The sequence below is a fragment of the Alosa sapidissima genome, chromosome 15 (assembly GCF_018492685.1).
Source record: "Alosa sapidissima isolate fAloSap1 chromosome 15, fAloSap1.pri, whole genome shotgun sequence".
NCBI classification, from domain to species: domain Eukaryota; kingdom Metazoa; phylum Chordata; class Actinopteri; order Clupeiformes; family Clupeidae; genus Alosa; species Alosa sapidissima.
Window position 1 is genome coordinate 23,782,400 of NC_055971.1, and position 16,091 is coordinate 23,798,490.

At 41.1% G+C, this 16,091-nt stretch overlaps 2 protein-coding genes across 3 annotated transcripts; both read left to right on the forward strand.

Moving 5' to 3' along the window:
* The first annotated feature begins 1,408 nt into the window (after window positions 1-1,408).
* On the forward strand, window positions 1,409-6,738 carry LOC121684101 (odorant receptor 131-2-like). 2 transcript variants are annotated; one of them, XM_042064032.1, is made up of 4 exons: window positions 1,409-1,462; window positions 1,582-1,690; window positions 2,019-2,375; window positions 6,651-6,738. In XM_042064032.1, the coding sequence occupies exons 3-4, from the start codon at window positions 2,032-2,034 to the stop codon at window positions 6,667-6,669; spliced, it is 363 nt and encodes a 120-aa protein (XP_041919966.1). In that variant the 5' UTR covers window positions 1,409-1,462; window positions 1,582-1,690; window positions 2,019-2,031; the 3' UTR covers window positions 6,670-6,738. The 2 variants fall into 2 exon arrangements, with proteins under 2 accessions (XP_041919966.1, XP_041919965.1); XM_042064031.1 differs by lacking the exon at window positions 6,651-6,738 and having other exon boundaries at window positions 2,019-3,097.
* A 40-nt stretch (window positions 6,739-6,778) lies between these two features.
* LOC121683460 (odorant receptor 131-2-like) lies at window positions 6,779-9,881 on the forward strand. Its single transcript, XM_042063094.1, has 2 exons — window positions 6,779-7,453; window positions 9,861-9,881. The coding sequence occupies exons 1-2, from the start codon at window positions 6,779-6,781 to the stop codon at window positions 9,879-9,881; spliced, it is 696 nt and encodes a 231-aa protein (XP_041919028.1).
* The last annotated feature ends 6,210 nt before the right edge of the window (window positions 9,882-16,091 follow it).

Consider the following 16,091-nt stretch of genomic DNA (forward strand, 5'->3'; position numbering starts at 1 on the left):
GGAGGGCCAACACACAGTTCTGCTGGTTGCTCCACGGTGGCCGGCGAGGCCTTGGTTTCCAGACCTTCTCCGGCTCCTGCGGGGTCAGCCATGGCAGTTACCCTGCCGGGCGGATCTTCTGTCACGAACAGACGGGCAGATCTGGCATCCGAACCCAGGTGCCCTGCGCCTGTGGGTTTGGCCCCTGCAGAGTCAGTCATTGAACAGCTAGCTGAGTCTGTGCAGGAGACTCTGAACAACGCCAGGGCTCCTTCTACTAGAGCTTGCTATGCACTCAGGTGGAGGATCTTTTCGGATTGGTGTGCCAGCTTGGGTCTTGAGCCAGCGGTTTGCCCTGTGCCACAAGTTTTGCGCTTCTTGCAGTCCTATTTGGATCAAGGCAAGGCGGTCAGTACTGTGAAGGTTTATGCCTCGGCCATTTCAGCCTTTCACCAGGGTGCGGATAACAGGCCCTTGGGTAGGCATCCACTGATTGGTCAGTTTTTAAAAGGGGCCCGCCGGTTGCGTCCAGTTCGCACTTTGCGGGCACCAAACTGGGATTTGCCCACCGTTTTAATGTCTCTTACTGAAGGCCCGTATGAGCCCATTATTATTTTCAACACATTTGTTTTAAGAGTGCAGCTGACCCTTGAACCCTCTAGTTTTGCAATATTTTTCACATTAGATCATGTGGCCTACTTCTCAACCTTTTCATAACCCCCCAGAATATGCTGCATGCTCCCTGCACTTTTCTACCCACAGACATAATATGAAATACAATTTTAGCTTTACTGCTGTGCTTTTAGATTAGATTCAGATTGGAGTCTTGAGTTGGAATAATGTTACTTCTCCATCTCCAGCCATAGGCCTCTGAGACCAATGGTGAAAAAAAGAGACGGGCATGTCCAAAATCTCAGTAGGAATAAGCTTTTGGTTGTGATGATTATAGACTTTCCGTCAGGTTTTGGGTCACGAAGATAGGGCCCTTAAATTGTTAATTCTAATGTTTTTGTAATGTTTATTGATTTAATTGTAAGTTGCTCTGAACATAGGGGTCTGCTTTGAACTTTGAACATAAACAAATGTATACTGTCCAATTATACAAATATTTAGCAAAATATATACACAAATATTTGCAAAGAATATGAGTTTCTAAAATAAAATGTTAATCCATCCAGTAAATGTGTAAATGTGTTTTGCAGGTGATAATAATTAAAAAAGGCTGTGTAAACTGAATGTGAAGTTCTTCATTCCAAGATCGTAAAGAACACAGCACCAATCTAAGACTGTGCATTTTAAATATATATATATATATATGTATATATGTATATATATATAAATGTTCCTGTCAATGACATGAACAGTCTTGAGATCAGCTGATCAATACCATGGGATCCCCTCAAAGAACTTAAAAAGGGATGACTTTCCACGGCTATACGCGAGTGGGTCCTGGATCAACAACAGAACAGCTACCTGACAAAGTGTAAAGGACTAATAACATTTCATGCCTGTACCTTCAGTATTCTTCTCATATTGTAATGAATGAATATGATGAGATGTTTGTCAATGCTTATTGTAATTTTTCAATTGTTATGCATTCAGCTTTGCATATGCATACCTGACCTGCTATGTAAGGGAGAGGGACGTCAGAGGCATTCACAGTGCCACAATTTCATCAGCTGGTTTAATCACTTTGGTGATTGTGGAACAAGTGAGTGATCTGTTATGTCTGTGAAGATAAAGAAAATTGCTTGTGAACTCACCTGTTGATTTCTGGTGAATATCATCCATGTTGCATATTGTATGTTTCTAAAATGTTGGAAAATGCACTTAAAAGACCTGTCAAGGCCTGACAAAGCCTAAAACCTATTTACATAATTTAAAATGACAGCTCTTGCTTATTCTGTAAAGCTATCTGGATGATAAAAAGTGTTATGTAAATGTTTGTTGATGATAAAAAGTGTTATGTAAACATGTTTGTTTGTTTGTTTGTTTGTTGGTTGGTTTATCTCATTTAATTTCTCATGCTGTCTTCACAGTAGGTGGCAAGAGATGAACAGCAGCAGCAATGCCCAGCTGCTGAAGAGCAATGACCAGACGTATCTGAACATCACCATGTCCTTGGTACAAGTGCTGGTGTGGCCCTTCATCTCCATCAACCTCTTCATGTACTTCACTTTCCGGGCCAAGCAGACCCTCCGGGTAGAGCCGCGCTACCTGCTCTTCGCCCAGACGCTTCTGGCTGATTCGGCACTCTTCCTCATGACCAACTTCTCTGTAATCACCATCAACCAGTACCGGCTGCTGCCCATCGGCTTCTGCATCCCGTTCCTCATAGTCATGTACACTTTCAACCAAGTGTCACCCAACGTCATCGTGGCCATGTGCCTGGAGCGGTATGTGGCCATTTGCATGCCACTACGGCACGTCAACATCTTCTCCCCAAACCGGACTCTGATTGTCATAGCCATTGTGTGGTTAGTGAGCTTCATAAAGCCTTTCATTGATTTCCTCATCCTCCTCTCTGTGGTTTCCCAAGGGTACTTCAAAAGACTCAACTTCTGCTATTATGAAATTATGCTGTTGGCAAAGTGGCACATGATGCTGAGAGGCAACCTCAACATAATGAATTATCTGGCCATTTTAGTGGTCTTGCTGTTCTGCTATGGGTCAATCTTCCGTGTTGCCCGACGGGCGTCAGGTAAAGATAAGAATGCGGCAGCAAAGGGGCACCGGACACTGCTGCTTCACCTGTTGCAGCTGTTCCTGTGCACTTTAGAGATCATCTGCCCCTATGTGGAGGCAAGGGTCATGGAAGTTGATGTAGAGATATATCTTATCCTGCGCTACTTTAACTTTTTGGCATTTACCATTCTCTCCCGGGCAATTATTCCCTTGATCTATGGGTTCCGAGATGAGAAGTTTTATGCTGCAATGAAAACCTATGCCTGTAAGCGGAATCATGTTTCATCTCGTAAATTAAATTTGAGACAATGTGCCAAATGAAAAAAAAGAGCCTAAGAAGAGACAGAGAAGTCTGGGAAAATTCCATTTGTGTAATGTGCTTTTGAACAAAACAAAAAAATTATGGAATACTGAATATTGATGGAAAAAACAAGCAAACAAACTGTATTCTGTAATCATCACATCTTTCAATAAATTTGTTTTCCTTTTTAAAATTAAAAAGGGTCCCATATATAGCCATTTTCTAAAATCGTTTTATTAAATGAACCACAAAATGTAATACATGTCTTATATGTCGGTATGCACATAGGTCTTGCCACTAACACTTGTTTATCTGAATACTGTTTTAATGTAGCTTAAGAATGACCCTGGCCAACCATATGACTTCCTAAAGTAGCTATTAAACCTTTTAGCCACGTGAGGTAGATGAAGAGTTCTCTCGACACACATTCCAGAGAAGCACACACTGTGAGTAGAACAGAACAAGGCAGGACCCTTACAATGCCACGCAGCATCTGGTGTACATGAGGTGTTAGGTCTATCTGTCAGATGTCCTCCTGCTCCCTATGCTTCTCTCTTAGTGCTTGAGCCAGTACAGACCCCCTAATTTTGGTCAGTCGGTACCATTCAAAGGGAATAAGTCTCATAGTGATTTTTGACAAGGTATACCACCCTAGAATTAACAAATATGTGATAGCATTGCATTTGGGTAGCTGCTTGTGTTTAATCAGCCTTTTTATGTCCATTGTATGTGGATGGATATCTTTCTGGTTAATAGGCTAAACATTTAAATAAATATATAGTCCATAAAAATTTTATAAATAGCCCCACAAAACATCCACAGCTGCTTATTTACATAAAGTCAATATTTGTATTGCAACGTAACCGAAATGTTATGTATAAGTATGTAAATGAGCCATTATCTACTGAAATATGTAATAATTTGCATACATTTTAAGCACAGAAACCTTAACACTGGAAGTCAGGTTCAAAATTCTTATTTTTGGGGGCCAAGCAGCGAAGCTGCCAGGACCTCATTGTGTTTCTACATTTTCCTATTATTATTATTATTTGCAATGGGAGTCTATGGCAGCCTATAGAACCGTATGGTAAAAAGTTGGGAAATTTGGCACACTGATTGGGGACGGTCCCATGATTCATGTCACCAAGTTTCATGTCGGCAACTCGAACCCTCTAGCGCCACCAACAGGCCAAAGTTGGACGTGCGTTCATGCACGTAACTTTTGACCTGTTGGTCCGATTTTCAAAAGTCAGGTATTGTTGGAATCCTTGGACCAAGCCGAGTTCAACGCACCCTATGACGTCATGATGGATTTCCGCCATGATGGATTTTCCGCCATTTTGGATTTCATCAAAAACACTTAAAATGTATCAGGGGTCACATAATTTCTCTGATTCCCACCAAATTTGACCCAGATCATCTTCAGACCAAGCCTCACAAAAGTTATCACTTTTTGTCTTCGGAAGTATTACCGTTCGCCCGTAAAAGCCAATCAAAATTTGCGGCGAAGCCGCCAAACAGGAAGTGAGCTCATATCTCAGCAACCCTTGCATGTAACTTGGTACATTGACTCATGACCCCATCAGGAGGACCCTCAAGAAATTTGGTGACCTTTGACCTCTAGGGGGCGCTGTAATTCACAAACATGCCTTTTGGCCTGTAGCCACTGCTGTGCTTAGAATTAAATTGTACTAGTGGTGTCTGGTAATACTGTGAAAGGTCCTTAGGTCAACTGAGGGCAACTTGTCACATCAATATAATTTATTCGGCCGCCATAGGTCACAAATTTCATCTGATCTTCACCAAAATTGGCACAGACCATCTTCAGACCATGCCTTGTCACTTCATTTATTTCTGTAACAATTGATAGAAGCGTTCGCCCGTCACATCCAATCGAAAGTTGTGGCGAAGCCGCCAAACAGGAAGTGAGCTCATATCTCAGCAATCGTTGCATGTATCAAAACCAAACTTGGTACATGGACTCATGACCCCATCAGGTGAATGCCGAAGAAATTTTGTGACCTTTGACCTCTAGGGTCACTGCAATTAGCAAAAATGCATTTTGCCTTGTAACTTTTGACGTGCTAGATGTGAAACTTGCTTTGACAGCTTATGGTCATATGTCTGATTGCAGCATTGAGCTAACAGCATTTTGTTGCCATGGTTACTCCGGCCTATCTGCTTGGCCCCCTCATTGCTGCTTGCAGCTATATTTATTTTTCATTTTGGACACATTAGAGAGAAATGTTATTACAGTGGGTGTTTTGAATTTGGGTATTTTGAATAGATCAAAATACTTCCAACAGCCATTAAATAAAAAATGTATCATCACCATTTTCACAACTCTGAACCAGACATCTCCACTTCAGTTGTACTTACAAATACTAACGTTTCCAGTAATACTCCTATGCTGGAGGATTTTATAGAGGAGGTTGGTTTATACTGTATATCAGTTGTAACCTGAAGTATGAAAAGTTCTGGACACATATAACATTGTTTTTCAGCAAATATATGAAGACATTCTCAAAAATACAGCATTTTAGGAATAACGTTTCACTCTAATATGTCAAAATGAAAAACAAAAAGAAGAACCTTTTGAACCTGACTTTATCCAATGTTAAGACTTCTAAGATTTTCCTTGAAATGTATGCAAATTAGTGCATATTTCATTAGATAATGATACATTTACATAATTATACATACAATTTTAGTGCATAAACGTATAATAGACATAAACAGGGTGATAACACACAAAAAGCTACTACTGTATCAATGCAATGCTATCACTTATTTTCTAACTCTAGGGTGGTATAGGCCTACCTTGCCAAAAATCACTATTAGAGTTGTTCCCCTCAGATAGTACCGACCAACCCCTCTAGCTCAAGGGCTAGTCTTTATTCATTAAGTGCTATACAGTGTATATGTATATACAACAACATATAGTATTAGGCTATACAGTGTATATGGTGTACAACAACAATACATTTGTTTGTAGGAAATCTAAACTCTGCATCTGCATGATAGTAAAATCTGCATGATAGGTATGGGTTCTAAGTTGTAAGTAAGTTATACATGTGACATTGTCTATCAAAAACAGAAGGGCATACTTTAAAACAGCAAAATAAACTTGATATACAAAGTATGAGATTCAACTACCCATTGTCTAACTGCCACACGTTGCTGTTCTCCACATACCCCGCCTCTACCCCAAACACAAACACAAAACACACACACACACACACACACAAAAAAAAGGAAAAAATCTATCCAAGATGGACATGCATACGTGTGTTATTATGGCCTGAAGTCCACCTCTACATACATATAATAAGGGAGGCCTTTCCTCCGGGTGTCTGAGTCAGGATATTACAGACGGTAAAGAACAGGTGGCTCAGATCCAGAGACGCACAAAGCAGCTCTTTCTGCTTTCTGTGTTTAAATGAAAGCTTTTAGACTTTCATTTAGATCTTTACTTTATATTCATTAACAAAAGCTGTTGATTACTGTTTTAATGTTCTGGAATCTCTTCTGATGCATTCATTGTCATTAAGCTGCTTTGTTTTTGTAGATCATAGGTTACTCATATATTAAACATTCATGCTGAGTTAATGGCTCAAGTATGTTTTAAAATGGTCATCCATTTTAGGATAATGTGTCTTTATTTTATAATGCTTTATGGTTTAAGATTTCAGAGACATGTCTGAAAACGGCAGTGAACAGAAGATCCTGAAAGGAAATGACCCGATTCGGCTCAACGTGACCACAGCCCTGGTGCAGATCCTGGTTTGGCCCTTCATCTACATCAACCTCTTTATGTACTACACCTTCCGCAGAAAGCCGGCTCTCCGGGCAGAACCGCGCTTCATGTTCTTCGCCCAGACGCTGCTCGCCGACTCGGCCCTTTTCCTAATGACTGATTTTGTGGTTGTCACCATACATGTTCACCTCCTACTGCCGCTGGGATTTTGCTTCCCATTCGTCGTCATTCTTCACACACTCACCCACGTTTCGCCCACCTTCATCACAGCTATGTGTCTGGAGCGCTACGTGGCCATCTGCTTCCCTCTGCGGCACGTCGATGTCTTCACCTCGACAAGGACCCTGTTTATTTCAGTCATTTTGTGGTTCCTGTGTTTTCTGCGTCCATTTGTCGACCTGTGCATATTTTCATCAGCTGTTTCCAAAAGCTACTTAAACGGATGGAATTTTTGCTATTATGAAATTATCCTGGTGAAAAAGGGGCACATGGAACTAAGGGGCAATTTGGTTATTTTGAACTACCTAGTGCTTCTGGTCATTCTGTTCCTGTGTTACGTGGCCATTATTCGTGTTGCTCGGCGTGCCTCCGGTAAGGACAAGCAGGCGGCCGCCAAGGCCCAGAGGACCCTGCTGCTGCACCTCCTGCAGTTCTTCTTGTGCACGCTGGAGGTTGCGGGTCCTTACATTGAGGCCAAGGTCATACAGATTGATGTGGACATATTTCTGATTGTACGCTATTTCAATTTCTTGGCATTCACTATTCTGGGCAGGGCTGTGGTTCCACTTATCTATGGCTTCAGAGATGAGAAATTTTACTCTGCTATGAAAAGTGTTGGAAAATGTAATAAGAGCAAAATTAATTTTGTTAAATAAAAATATGCTACATGACGTGACTTATGAGAAATAAGGTGGTGAGTTAGCCTAAATAAAGATTTTATCTTTTAAATTATTATAAGCATTATTAGCAAAGCTGCTAAAAAAGTAGGAAACAAATGCATAGGTTCATAAAATTCACTCATAACACAGTAGGTTGTTGTTTTAGGAATGCACTATAGTATAATGTCTGAGCTCTCAACTTCTGTAAAATCAAAGCTTTAATGTTTTCACTACATTGTTAATTGTTCTCTTACAGTATGTACATATTTCCTGGATGCGGTTATAAGTTAAGTCTGTGGTGTAAGTCAACAAAGGCCATGCACATCCAAACAAAAGTTTAAGTAAGTAAGTATATATACTCTTTTGATCCTGTGAGGGAAATTTGGGCTCTGCATTTATCCCAATCCGTGAATTAGTGAAACACACTCAGCAGACAGTGAGGTGAAGCACACACTAATCCCGACGCAGTGAACTGCCTGCTACAACAGCGGCGCTTGGGGAGCAGTGAGGGGTTAGGTGCCTTGCTCAAGGGCACTTCAGCCGTGGCCCACTGGTCGGGGCTCGAACCGGCAACCCTCCGGTTACAAGTCCAGAGTGCTAACCAGTAGGCTATGGCTTCCCTCAAGTAAACTGCTGGACAGAACAGAAGTATAGAGTATAGATTCTATTTGAGAGCAGTTTGTGGTGGGCAGTCTCAATGCTTTTTAACATATATTTTATAAGTCGGTGGTAAATTAAATCTCGTTAGTGGTTGCTCCAAGAACCTATGTGTATGTTCTTCATCTTCTCCAGCCCTTACTGTATGTCATTAGTAGCATCATTGATTGGTTCTGTACGACTGTAGAGTGTGTGGGGCAGCAGCAGCAGCAGCAAGTCAGCCGCCATTGTCTTCTAATCTACTCATCCTCCATTACGTCTCTACATCAGTCACTTCTGTCATCAGCCCTTATGGACTATTACACTTTATGAACACTGTGTATTTGACATAAAAAGCCCTTCTCCACAAACAGGACCACCATCATCATGGCAAACTGTAACTACACTGACAGTATACTGATGCATTATAAGCTCTTTTGTTTGTCATTCCTCACATTTGCATATGATGATTTTTGTTATTTTCCAAATAAAGCATTCCAGTTGAAATATTTAATTTATCATTTGTATCTTTTAAAAGTTCCCACATACAAATTAATTATGGCTGATCTGTCTCTGATCTGGGGGTTTTGCCTACAATGTCCAAAATATGTTAGCCCTCTGTACTAACGTTACATTGCCTCAGGGGCGCAGGAGATATTTTGAAAGTGAGGGGGACCAAATTGTGAACACAAACCCATAGTGACATCAGATTTCCGGATCAGATCCCCACCAGTGGCTCACCTTTCGGCCATCATATTTTAAACTTGCCAGTAGGGCCTGTATTAAGATAATACCATTGATTGCTTCCAAAATATTTTTTGATAAAAATGGTCAAAACTGTGAGATGAGCACAACGCCAGATCTGCCCTCAGACCAGCTTCTTGCTATGTGCAATTCTACTTTTATTTATTTTTTTAGATTTATTTCACACTACTTGGGCCAATGGTAGAATACTCTAAAAGTAACATGGGATGTTAGGGTATTTTATGAAGCCATGAATGAACAAAAGTTCATCATGCCTATGATCCAAACATGATCAAATAGTTAGGCCTACTTAAATTGTCTGGTATAAACCAAATCAACTCTCCACTATGTATAAGTAAATATACTCTTTTGATCCCATGAGGGAAATTTGGTCTCTGCATTTATCCAAATCCATGAATTAGTGAAACACACTCAGCACACAGTGAGGTGAAGAACACACTAATCCTGGCGCAGTGAGCTGCCTGCTTCAACAGCGGCGCTTGGGGAGCAGTGCCTTGCTCAAGGGCACTTCAGCCGTTCCTATTGGTCGGGGTTCGAACCGGCAACCCTGCAGTTACAAGTCCGAAGTGATAACCAGTAGGCCACGGCTGCCCCACTATGTGTTTGCAGTTAACATTTGTTGATGCAACGTTAGAACATGTTGGCTTAACAAGTCACCAGTCCACAACACTGGACATTGGCTGGGGATGAATAAAATGTAGCCTATGTCAACTTACTACGTTTGCCTTCTGAAAAAAAGATGTGATGCATTTTTTGTTTTTTGTTGGATTCATTGCGATTCTCCTTACCCCAAGCTTCAAAGAACTCCTCACGTCTGTGACAGGCAGATGTAACACCGCTAAATTCTCATCTTGTTTAGGACCCCACGCTGAACGTGTAAGAACGCTAGTAGGCCTGGGGTGTGGTAGCCTACTTTATGGGATTTATGCACCAAGGTAACTGAAGTACAGTAGGCAATATATTTGTGTCATGAAATTGTTTGAAATAAATGTCTTAGAACAAAAACGCAATAAACAGCGGTGGAAATCCCAACACTTTTTCAACTGCATGAAACGTATTAGTGAACCATGAAATACCCCCCAGATTTCAGTGCCCATCAGTCCCAACATTCATCAATATAATCAAACAGTCCAAAAGTAAATTAAATCCCAAACCAAAACGAAAATGTTATGCTTTTGATAGCCTACCGGTATGCCACTCCAAACCAAACGCATGTCTAAACACAGGTTAGAAATAAAAAAAAAGCCTGCCTTGAATACCAGCCTGCCCCAAATAAAGGTGCTGTGCTTTGCGCAGCCTAAGTAAATAAAAGGCCCCAGCCATAATTTGAGGATTTACGCTAAGCAAGTAACCAGGATTATTTTATGATGGTTGTTAGTAGACAAACTCAACGATCACACTCACACTCCCAATTTCACGTCCAGCATACCAAGGCCAATATACCAAAAAACACACACATGATGAACTGTGGCGCGTTATCTCCTCTAACTTCAAGCTGAAGCCAGTTTTTAAAAACTCACATCAACTAAACTTGAAGCCTCTCCTACTACTCTAAAATCTCTGGTAGACCTATGGAAGTTGTATGGAAGTTTTGTCGTAACACTAACTTACTCAATTTAGCATGTGAAAACAAGTTTTAGTTACAGTCCAAAATTAGGCTTAGCCTACTTTAATGCAAAACATGCACATTAATAAGTGCAATATTGAACACCTTGTGTCTTTTTGGAGTGTGCTAAAACAATCAAATTATCATTCTGTGTTGTTTCATTTCATGTTCACGTCTATTTTTAATGTTGGTTCTGTTCGCGATAGGCTCGGTTTCAAAATAAACGTCCCCCAAAACAAGAAAATAGCTTAAGAAACCTAAAAAATGCATTAATAGTATATAATTAAAAATATATATATAATCTAATCGAATTGTGACTTAAAAATCGAAAATGAAATAAAATCGAGGATCTGGAGAATTGTGACACCCCTATTAGTAACTCAGTAATAGTAGGGGGTCTGGGGGCATGCCACCCTGAAATACATTTTTGAAAAATAACCCCTTGAATGATGACTTCTGAAGAGTTTTATTGAAATGGATGTAAGGTATCTTGCTGTGAAAAGATGGCAATTACAAAGCATGATTATCACACATAGTGTGACCCATGTTATTTGACTGAGGACATTCCACCAGTGGAGACATGAATATGTATTGAAAGTGGGTCATATATGTAGTAGAATAGTAGCATAAATTTCTAATTTGGTGCCTTCTTGGCCGAGAAAAGGCAGAAAATTACTTTTTAGTGCTTGTGGATTGCAGACAACAATCCCCATAGTGCATTGCAATGCTCAGCTCCGCAGGCCACTCCCACTGTCGAACTCAATTGTTCAACTCCGCCCATAATCTGTCAACCAAGGCTCGACCGTTGAGCTCCACTCTACGCTACCTGTAAATCATTTCAAACAATTTCTAGTGAAGACTTAGAAACTTAGTTTGCGAACTCATTAGTGAATTACTCCTCGTTTGTGTTTCGAAATGGTGTGCACTTGCATGTTACCGGGATGTTCAGCCAGCACAAGGAAAATACACGGAAGTAAATTTTTATAGATTACCCAAAGAGTTGGAGTTGTGCAAAAAGTGGCTACGGGCTATCAATAACCTGAAGTTCGGAGAGGACACAGCCATTGAAGCACTAAAACATCTGACGGTGTGCAGTCTACATTTCAAGGCAGAAGAACCCCTTAAGAGTGAAGAGACCCGCGCTTGTGAAAACCGCAATTCCGTCAATATTTACCTTGCCAGATGATGTCGACGAACAGCCAGGAACTTCTGGAACTAGCAGTGCTAGCTGCGCTAAACGCATTTGCCTGGAGGTAAGGTTTTTCTGACTCGACTCTACTTCTCGACTGAACACACTGATATAGTCGTCTGCTGTAAAGCAGCACATCTCATATGGTTTGGCTGTTTATAAAGTAAATATCTTGTATGTTTTGCCTCGCTAACTCCACTCGTCAGCAACGAGGAAGCAAAGTTTGCAATGTATACGTTAGACAGTTATGAATATCGTGTCCATTGTGTGTTAGCTGCATAAGTTTGCTATTAGCGATGTAAATCCACCATCTTTTACTGTGTTAGTATGACGTTATTCAAATGTTTTTAACGTTATTGAACTTACAAGAACAGTTTGTAAGTAGTCTAAATAATATGATCTCTAATCATGGCTGCAGTGGAGGCTAATCGCAAGTAAACACAGTTTATCCACCACTGAATTTCAGAAATAGTTTATCCACCACTCAATACATTCAATGCACTTCCTAATAGTGTGTATGCACTCAGGGAACTATCTACTACTAGTAGCCATACCACTTGTAAACAGTAATCGTCACCATTCTCATATATTCTGAATGTCTTATGTATTAAAAAAAACAACAACAAAAAAAAACATCCAGTAGCGCTTTTCCTTACTGCAGTTTAGCCTACCCACCTCTTATTTCACCACTACACCTATCTTTAGTATATCGAAGACTACTGTCTGATTTAAATTAGTGGAATATAGTTTGAAAAGAAACCTCTTGTTTGTTTTATAGTCACCATGCCCAAGTACATCTGGCCTTGATACCAGTGCCAGCACCCTTGAAGTTGGTGAAACGGGTGAAAGGCACTACAAAACAGGTGGAAGTGCATTCCACACCATGTGGTCAATGAACATCGATGGACTGACACAGATGGAAAGCGGCATCACTGTGACCATGCTCCTCTAACAGCTGAGGAGCAGAAGAAGAGGATGTGGCTGAAGAAGGACTCGGTGGCATATCAGGACCTGACGTCACTCGTCTTTGATAAAAGGCTTTTGAAAGATCTTCAGAAGATGGCCCTCTTCAAACATACTGGTAAGAACTGACACCCTTTATACCCACATGTTTTGAACATATCCTATTGAACATGTTTAATTAGTACTATATATTCTCCTTTTCACACAGGGCCACTGGAGATCTTTCACAGAGCTCTCCTGAAGTACCTCCCTAAATGCCAGGCCTTCTCCTACGAGGGAGAGGGCCTACCTCGCCATCATGGAACATAATGAGAACATTGTGGCACGAGAACAAGCCACCACGGCAACAGGTGTGTTTTCATGTACTCTAAATACTAAAATAACCATAAGTAGCATGTTCACAGCTAACTCAAAATGCATACTTTGCTGAAAAGTTCATTCTATTCCTGTGGAGAGACGTCTACTAGTCAAATCTTTATTCAGGCATCTGTGTAATCATTATAATCCTTGTCATTTATAGGAGAACCACGCGTCAAGCAGGTCTTCTGCAAAAAGTCAAAGCAATGGATAGTCAAGAAAATCTATAAGCCACACACCACCAAGTTCATCCAGACACTAATTGAGAAGGTCATAGAAAACAGACGCAACCCAAACATAACATTCAAGGACTCTTCACTCACCCAACCACAACCTCCTTTGCCACCTAACATTGCCCCTGTCCCAAAGCCGTCAAAGAAAGCTGCAACATCATCATTCAAGAGCCGCTTCTGAGACGTCAGCTCTACATTAACCCATTCCTCACAAATATTTTGTAATATTACCATGTCTTATGTCTTTGTCTTATATGGTCTTTTGACCTTATCCTTGCACTACCTTACCTGTTTGCACTGCCATTGAGCACCTTACTATACATACTCAATCACAGGGTCAATACCTCTTTTTATAGTGTGGATCATTTTGTTTGTGTGTTTTGATGTTCATGACACAATTCTTTCTTTGTGAATTAAAAACAAAATGTCACTCGTGCTCTCCTGTCTGCCTTCAACAAAGTTTAGCATCATAAACTTGGAAGGAGGTAACTGATATGCAACAAGCTTATAATGCAATGTATACTTGTAATACTTAATAATTTATAGAAATTATAGGTATGACCACCATTCTGTTGTCATCTGAGGCAACAGTAAGTAGCTAGGTAGTTCCAGTTTTGAAATGTTGGTCGTTCAATAACTCGAATACACTTGGAGCAACACTACTAAGAAAGAACTACAACAATGTACATTTTAAGCATTTAATTAAATAACTATATACAAACAATACAACTGTTGAATGACTATATACAAACAATGAAACTATAGCTCCTCGAGCGTCCTCCGCTTCTTGGTGCCCGCAGTACTGGCCGTCTGGATATTGGTATTTCTGGTATTTCTGGCGGATAGCCAGCACGACACAAGCAGGTAACACGACATGACGACCTCTGCCCAATCTCTCTCCTTGTAGGACCCACTCAAGAAAGTGCCGGTAGGCTGTTAGAAGAAATTGTCTGGACAAAACATTGAGCACAAAGTGGGCGATGGTCTTATAGCCTAGCTTGCCACAGTAGCTAGCATAAATGCAAGCTATTTGTGCAATGAACATGCCACGTAACAAAGAAAATAAACTTACTTTACAGAAAGACGTCCATTTGGCCCTGTAGGCTTTGGCTGCCGTTTCCAGTTGACGTTAGTTATTCTAAAGTAGGTCTCCAGGACGCCACTATCCATATGGGGTGCGAAACTCGGGTGATCAACAACACACACGTCGGTGTCATCCTCCGATTCCGTGATTTCGTCCAGAAGAAATTGGCATCGCTGGAATTCTTGGCAGCAGACAGACTCTTGTTCTGTGTCCATTGGCGCACAGTTAGAGCACAGGCACCACCAATTCGCCCCAGCTCGAGCCATTGCGGGCTCCTCGTCCGCGGCAGGCAGGTCGTCTGACTCGGCTGTTGTGGCAGCAGCTTCAGCTGCCTCCTGTTCCTCCATAGCCCTCAGCTGCTCGTCGCTATATTGTGGCTCATAAAGATAGCCACGAACATCCTTTTCTACCATATCTTCTTCAAAATCCCAGTCCTCCATATTGCATCCGTCTGCGTATTCGGTACCTTCGGCCATGTTTTCTGCAGGTCTCTGCAGCTCTCTGCCAGTGAATTCAAAAGCACTGGCACTGATCTGTGATAGGTCTGTTAGCGCATTAGGATCAACCCCCTATGGGCGGGGTTGAAAGGGTGGGAACTAGCGCTTGTAGTCTCAACAGAAATCCACCCCTCCTACACTTCCTCCGACAATGACGCAAAATTACAATTTTTGCATCATTGTGGGAGGAAGTGTAAAGAGGTGAATACGGATTTCTCCCGTCTCAGGGGAAAATGAGAGAGTGTTGCATGACCATTCAAAAGTATGACTGGGTTTCTAACAATGCAAAGCCTAATGCAAATGGGTGGAGTGTTCCTTTAAGTTTTATTATTCCCGTCTCCCTAATTTTTTGTCAGCTCTAGCGTCCAGGCCCTTTGAGACAGAGACACCGTTCCAACTTTAAAAGGTCCGGTCAGTACCGGTGTAAGTTGCTCGCGAAGATGACGTCAGGTGGGCGTGTCGTTCATCCGCCATATTGGATTGAACAGAAAGCGAAACTAAATTTAAAGTCACAAATTTGGTCCGAACGCCACGAAACTTGACGTACATTATCCTTGGACCAAGCCTCACAAAAGTTACTAGAAGGATTTTTGATTTTCCCGTCACAGCCAAACGAAATCGGTGGCGAAGCTCCGAAACAGGAAGTCGTCTATATCGATACCAAATTTTGTATATGAACTGGGGACTCCAATGTGAGGGTGCATAAGCAAAAAAAAAAAAAAGAAATATTCAAAAAGCTTCCAGCATTTGGCAAACCACCCACAGGTATTTGGTAACTATCACCTTTCACCTTTGCAGTTGCACTTCTATCACAATGCCTTCCAAGTATGCACAACGTCTCTGGGCAGCCACAATGTCTCCGGGCAGCCTTGCCCAATCATGAAATCCTTGCTCAGCCATGGGATAGTATGGACTTACAAACTGAAATGGCAAGGAGAACATTAGCTATTTATTGCTGACGTAGAACAGTTATTTTCACATTGACAGTAATCAAATTAAATTTTTCATTATTGTTAAATATCATGATGGGAGAGTATTATTAAAAATGTTACAAGTATGCAAATTCATATGTTTACGGGCATTTAGGTTTTACTGTGTTGTTTTGTTGTAAAGACATGCAAGGCATTCTGGGCCATGTAATGAACAGTGGTCGGCAGCACA

Bases quoted from the DNA above. Each gene is read 5' to 3' on its own strand.
- LOC121684101 (XM_042064031.1), top strand. From the start codon at position 2,032: ATGAACAGCAGCAGCAATGCCCAGCTGCTGAAGAGCAATGACCAGACG.
- LOC121683460 (XM_042063094.1), top strand. From the start codon at position 6,779: ATGTACTACACCTTCCGCAGAAAGCCGGCTCTCCGGGCAGAACCGCGC. The intron at 7,454-9,860 runs GTACGCTATTTC...CATCTTGTTTAG, and splicing joins ATGTGGACATATTTCTGATT to GACCCCACGCTGAACGTGTA.